Raw genomic sequence first — 7,299 nt, forward strand, 5'->3', positions numbered from 1 at the left:
ATAGGTATGTGTTCGGATCATGCAGGCTTCCATCAGTGACGTCATCTCCAGGTAGTGGTCGGTGGTGGGGACGCTCCTCTTTCTCCAGTGCTTGTTTGAGTCTGATGTCTTTTTTCATCACTGGACCTTCCGCGGTGTATTTCAGGTACGGTGTTCTGCTCAGGTAGGTGCGGGGCCAGGTGTTGGGGGGGGTGGCACACTGCTGTCTGACCTTCAGGGTTCAGATGTGGTGTGACAGACAGCACTGTCCTGGTGGCGGTCAGGGTCTGCTGCACCATGGTTTTGAGAGTTTGCCTAGTCACCAACACCCACGGTGTTCCATGCCAGTCCTTGGTGGCAGTCCTGGTCGCGGTCAGCCACTGCAGCACCTTGGGCCATTTATCATAGAATCCACTGACATTCCCAGGCATTCTGCCGCATCTCGTTATTACCATTTGGTGGCCACACGTCAGCCACAATCACAGGCAGCCACAATCACGTCATCAGTACTTAGTAGCCTGGTTTCACCAGTTTTTACAAAAACCAAAAACTCTGCGCTTACTCTATTAGGATAGCAGCTCACACAACAAAACAGAAAATTTGTAAAGAAAGGATGTATAAAAACGTGCAGCGCTACTTATAATGGGAAAATACAATCGTAATATTGCATGCAGTATAACATTAAAGACACATAGATATAAATGCCACACACTTCATGTGACCGTAATATAAAAAGCTCCAGCAGATATCATGTGACCTGTAGTATAAAATGCTCCAGCAAATATCTGTTGGGTATAAACAAGTTGCAAAAAAAAAGTCACTTGTAAATAAAATAATTCAGTTTCCCGTGTGAGTGGTTAATGAGACCGCAGACAGATATAGTGTGTCCCCCACATGGAAGCAGTGCAGGCTTACCAGATAAGTTGGACTCATGCAAACATACGCTTAATGAGTCAATAAGGCTTATATTGCCAACCGGCAATGGAATAGGTGGTTCAGCCAGATAATGATGTAATCCGGATAGCATCAAGGATTTTCACTAGGGACTCCCCAACTTTTAACTTGGTCTCGATGAAAGTGACCCATAAAAAAGAGAAGGGGACCATATAGTATAATAACGTTTGGTATAACCAATTTATTTAAAAAGTAGAACACTTACATTTTCCAAGATAAAAAAGCGCTTGTAATAAAATTGTGGCAGGCAGTGGAGAGGACTGGAGAGCCCGGCCGGGGTGTGAGCGGAGGATCGGACGGTCAGAGAAGTGTAGTGACTTACGAATATGTGATGGCATCTAATTTACGTGCCACAGCAAGAAGGAAAAGCGAAAAGGTAATGAGTGTAACAGGGACATCCTCCAAAGTGTCCATGGACCATTTCAAATCTAAGACGTGGAACTATTACACAAAGCTTGGAGACACCTTTGTTGAATGCAAAGTGTGTAAGAAGCAGTTTTCCTTCCACAATGGCACCACGGGTATGAGAAAACATCTGCTCAGAATGCATAATGTGCACAATTCTAGCATCTCTCAAATTAAGGAACATCCTGAACTGGACTTTCCTGACCGGGATGGAGCAACCAAGAGACTGAGGCAAGCACTGCCCTCAGACAGCATTTGTCCTTCAATTTCAGAACCTCAGGCACAAGTGATTGCTAACTTGGTACTAGAGATGATTATCAGCAACCTCCATTCCCTTTCAGTGGTTGAAGAGAAGGGCTTTGCCCGGCTAGTTAATTTCTTGGAACCAAACATTGAGCTGCCAACCCAAGCCCATCTAGCTAGTATGTTATGGCACAAATGCAATGTAATGAAACAGCAGCTCAAATGTTGTCTTCAGGCTGCCCCATCGGTTGTCCTATCAATTGAGAATTGGGCTGATAATGCTAAAAGATCCTACCTCTCCATTTCAGCAAATGTTATTGACAGTAACTGGCGGTTTTGTATATCCCTACTGGAAATGCACCCTGTTTACCAAGCCAAAGCGGACAATGACCTGGGAGAGCACTTGCACGCTATGGTGGCGGAATTTGGCCTGTGTAGTAATCGAGTGTCCTGTGTTGTGCATGATAAATCATCCATGCTGTCAACTTATTTCAAATCTTTCAAAGATGCATATGGGTGGACCAGCCTCTGCTGTACTGCCCATAGTTTACAGGGTTGTGTAAAAGTAGGGCTAGAGGTCCTAGAAGTGCAAGAAGCTCTTACAGCAGCTAGAGACTTGGTGAGCTTCTTCCAAGAGGACTTCAAAGCCAGTTGCTTTCTCAATTCTAAGCTGGAAGCTATGAACAAGCCAAGGCTGGTGCTAGATACAGAGACCTACTGGATCTCAACTTTAGAAATGTGTCAGAGCTTGCTGGACCTCAAGTGGGCCATCCTTTCTATTCTAGAGGAACATAAGGCAGAAAACCTGTCTGAGCAGCACTGGAAGTTGATTCAGGATTTGGTACCAGCGTTGGAGCCTATATGGCTTGCTACACTGTTTCTGCAAGAAGAACAGAATGCTTCTATCTCCTCACTAATGCCGTGTCTTTTTGGCATCTTCAATTCCATTGGACAAAGTTGTGAAGCTAACCACAGTGCCATGAAAGCTGCTGCAAATCAAATACGAGCCGAGATCTGTAGACACTGGGATATGTTGGATGAAGGGAAACTAATTCTCAGCTCAGCAGCCATTGCTTCATTTTTGGACCCTCGTTTTAAAGAGCTCAGGTTCCTTAAACCATGGGCAAGAGGAGAACTACATGTAAGGGTCAGAAATATGCTTTTGGACCCAAGTGTTACTGACCAGCAGTGGTCTCTGACTTGTGTACCTGAAGGCAGTATTGACACACTCCGTCCTGTCCAGGACGACATTCCTGCTGTTGGTTTTGACAGCATTTGACCTTCTGCTTGGAAAAGATCCAACAGTTGCCTTGCCTGAAGCCCATCACCAGCTGGAAAATTATATAGTGGAACCTGTCTGTAAATGTACAGCTGACCCTCTTCAGTGGTGGAACAGTAATCATCACAGATATCCAGCATTGGCCCGATTAGCTCAGCAGTACCTTGCCATACCTGCCACTGCTGTGAAAGCTAAAAATGTCTTTCACATGCTACAAGATCCACTACAAAGCCGAAAAGCTGCTCTGGAACCAAAATATTTGTCTCCCATTCTTTTCTTGCATCAGAATAAAGACTTTCTAGAGTGGAATCTGAAAGAAGTGTAACCTGAGGTTCAGCGTCTGGGTTTAGACTGAAAATTCTGGGACCCAGAGTTAAGCACATTAATCATGGGGGTGCCTTTTTGATCCTGGATTCTAAAACAAGATGTAGTAATACTGAGAGGTTCATGTTCTGGCATGTATCCATTTTACACGGTGCCCCACTATTCAGACTTCACCAGGGGATCTGGCCATCCTACTTGCCATCAAGTTTAGAAGCAAAGCTGTTTGAAATCTTGGACTACATGTTCATCCAACTCTAAAAAAACAATGGCCCCAGCAGTTGAATTTTAATTCAGAAAACCCATTTTTATCATTGGTTGCAGTCGACGCACGCATGCTGCAAAATGCACTGGATAGTCGAAATAGTTTTAAGAAGTGAAAAAAAAAAATTTAAGGGAGACTCCACTGCCTGCCACAATTTTATTACAAGTGCTTTTTTATCTTGGAAAATGTAAGTGTTCTACTTTTTAAATAAATTGGTTATACCAAACGTTATTATACTATATGGTCCCCTTCTCTTTTTTATGGGTCACTTTCATCGAGACCAAGTTAAAAGTTGGGGAGTCCCTAGTGAAAATCCTTGATGCTACCCGGATTACATCATTTATCTGGCTGAACCACCTATTCCATTGCCGGTTGGCAATATAAGCCTTATTGACTCATTAAGCGTATGTTTGCATGAGTCCAACTTATCCGGTAAGCCTGCACTGCTTCCATGTGGGGGACACACTATATCTGTCTGCGGTCTCATTAACCACTCACACGGGAAACGGAATTATTTTATTTACAACAAGTGACTTTTTTCTTTGCAACTTGTTTATACCCAACAGATATTTGCTGGAGCATTTTATACTACGGGTCACATGATATCTGCTGGAGCTTTTTATATTACGGTCACATGAAGTGTGTGGCATTTATATCTATGTGTCTTTAATGTTATACTGCATGCAATATTACGATTGTATTTTCCCATTATAAGTAGCGCTGCACGTTTTTATACATGGTTTCACCAGTATGCACATGCTTCAGGTGATCACTTCATTGTGTAATTTCTTGTTGTTTTTCACCATCATTTCATTGTATACTTCATGGTTTTGTTGTAGGTGGATTCAACGGTTATGTGCTGGAGCAGCAAAGTGTGTTCGGTGCGCTCCAAGAAGAAGGAGTTGCAGTTGCTGTTAGGCATGCTCAACTTTGCCATGAGGAATATTCCTCAGGGAAGGTCATTTGTTTCAAGGCTGTTGGCTCTTCTTCCCCTGTATCAGGACACTGATTCGGCCATGAAATTACAAGCCGATGCTCATGCAGATCTGCTCATGTGGGATCAGTTCATGTGCAGCTGGAACAGGATCACCATGTTTATCCATCCTCCTACGTCCGTGTCCCCCAGGATTTTCTCTGATGCCGCAGCCTTAGTGGGTTTTTCATCTATTTTTGGATGTCAGTGGTTGGCCAGCCCATGGCCCCCTGAGGTTTTCAACATTTCCACGTTTGCTCAGACTTCTGCACTTTTTGAGATTTATCCAATAGTGGCTGCTACTGTCACTTGGGAACCCACTTGGGCTGGGCACACTGTTGTTTTCTTTACCAATAACTGGGCCACAGCTGATATTATCAATTAAGGTAGATCCGGGTCTTTCCCGATAATGTCCTTCATGTGCAGGCTGACATGGTTGGGCCTCAGGTACCATTTTCATTTTCAGGGGGAGTTCATAAGTGGTGTCTATAATGTGGTTGTTGATGCCTTATCTTGTTTTGATTTCCGGCGTTTCTTCCTACAGCATCCAGAAGCAGATCTGGTAGGCAAGCCATTTCCACCTTTCTCCCTGTTGACGTTGGATTAGACGCACTTAGGGCGCAGACTTCCGACCTGGTAAATGCGTCACTGTTAAGGAACACTTTTGTGAGATACTGTGTATATATATAATATATATGTATATATATATATTACAGTGCCTGCACTAAATAACCTGCCTTCCTAATTTAGCTCAATCTCTCTCTCTCTCTCCATCCACGGCAACACTACACATGGCCGCCGTTGGAAGCAGCCTTATATAGTGTGGGGTGAAGACTTAGTTTGGTATCCTAGTTGTACGCAGGCAGATAAAAATGCTCTAAAAGAGAGTGGTTTGAATAGCGCAGAAAATTGTAGGGTCAGGGTGTGAACTTGTCTCTCTAGAGGAAATATATGAGACTTGTTGCCTTTGTAGAGCAGGAAAAATAGTGAGAGACCAGACTCATCCTGGTTGTCATTTCTTTGAATTATTGCCATCTGGGAGACGTTTTAGGGTGATTAAAACAAGGACAAATAGATTTAAAGAGAGCTTCTTTCCCAGGGCTATTAAGGCTATCAATGCAGGAATGAAATGAGAGAGGTCACATTTTATTGTATTGGTTAGTTTTTAATATGAGGACACTTTTTATACTTTTATAATACGGGACACACACACATATACAGTGGGGACGGAAAGTATTCAGACCCCCTTAAATTTTTTACTCTTTGTTATATTGCAGCCATTTGCTAAAATCATTTAAGTTCATTTTTTTCCTCATTAATGTACACACAGCACCCCATATTGACAGAAAAACACAGAATTGTTGATATTTTTGCAGATTTATTAAAAAAGAAAAACTGAAATATCACATGGTCCTAAGAATTCAGACCCTTTGCAGTGACACTCATATATTTAACTCAGGTGCTGTCCATTTCTTCTGATCATCCTTGAGATGGTTCTACACCTTCATTTGAGTCCAGCTGTGTTTGATTATACTGATTAGGAAAGCCACACACCTGTCTATATAAGACCTTACAGCTCACAGTGCATGTCAGAGCAAATGAGAATCATGAGGTCGAAGGAACTGCCTGAAGAGCTCAGAGACAGAATTGTGGCAAGGCACAGATCTGGCCAAGGTTACAAAACTATTTCTGCTGCACTTAAGGTTCCTAAGAGCACATTGACCCCCATAATCCTTAAATGGAACCCTTCCTAGAGCTGGCCGTCCGGCCAAACTGAGCTATCGGGGGAGAAGAGCCTTGGTGAGAGAGGTAAAGAAGAACCCAAAGATCACTGTGGCTGAGCTCCAGAGATGCAGTCGGGAGATGGGAGAAAGTTGTACAAAGTCAACCATCACTGCAGCCCTCCACCAGTCAGGGCTTTATGGCAGAGTGGCCCGACGGAAGCCTCTCCTTAGTGCAAGACACATGAAAGCCCACATGGAGTTTGCTAAAAAACACCTGAAGGACTCCAAGATGGAGAGAAATAAGATTCTTTGGTCTGATGAGACCAAGATAGAACTTTTTGGCCTTAATTCTCTGTGTGGAGAAAACCAGGCACTGCTCATCACCTGTCCAATACAGTCCCAATAGTGAAGCATGGTGGTGGCAGCATCATGCTGTGGGGGTGTTTTTCAGCTGCAGGGACAGGACAACTGGTTGCAATCGAGGGAAAGATGAATGCGGCCAAGTACAGGGATATCCTGGACGAAAACCTTCTCCAGAGTGTTTAGGACCTCAGACTGGGCCGAAGGTTTACCTTCCATCAAGACAATGACCCTAAGCACACAGCTAAAATAATGAAGTAGTGGCTTCACAACAATTCCGTGACTGTTCTTGAATGGCCCAGCCAGAGCCCCGACTTAAACCCAATTGAGCATCTCTGGAGAGACCTAAAAATGGCTGTCCACCAACGTTTACCATCCAACCTGACAGAACTGGAGAGGATCTGCAAGGAGGAATGGCAGAGGATCCCCAAATCCAGGTGTGAAAAACTTGTTGCATCTTTCCCAAAAAGACTCATGTCTGTATTAGATCAAAAGGGTACTTCTACTAAATACTGAGCAAAGGGTCTGAATACTTAGGATCATGCGATGTTTCAGTTTTTCTTTTTTAATAAATCTGTAAAAATGTCAACAATTCTGTGTTTTTCTGTCAATATGGGGTGCTGTGTGTACATTAATGAGGAAAAAAATGAACTTAAATGATTTTAGCAAATAGCTGCAATATAACAATGAGTGAAAAATTTAAGGGGGTCTGAATACTTTCCATCCCCACAGTGTATATATATATATATATATATATATATATATATATATATATATATATATATATATATATATA

The 7,299-nt window shown here is 42.9% G+C and overlaps 1 protein-coding gene across 1 annotated transcript; it reads left to right on the forward strand.

The window, feature by feature from the left end:
- The first annotated feature begins 1,264 nt into the window (after positions 1–1,264).
- On the forward strand, positions 1,265–3,185 carry LOC141113758 (E3 SUMO-protein ligase ZBED1-like). The gene is given in 2 exon segments (XM_073607039.1): positions 1,265–2,856; positions 2,858–3,185. Coding segments are annotated over 2 exon segments (1,920 nt in total).
- Positions 3,186–7,299: the final 4,114 nt, after the last annotated feature.

Source organism: Aquarana catesbeiana, linkage group LG12, assembly GCF_042186555.1.
Source record: "Aquarana catesbeiana isolate 2022-GZ linkage group LG12, ASM4218655v1, whole genome shotgun sequence".
NCBI classification, from domain to species: Eukaryota; Metazoa; Chordata; class Amphibia; order Anura; family Ranidae; genus Aquarana; species Aquarana catesbeiana.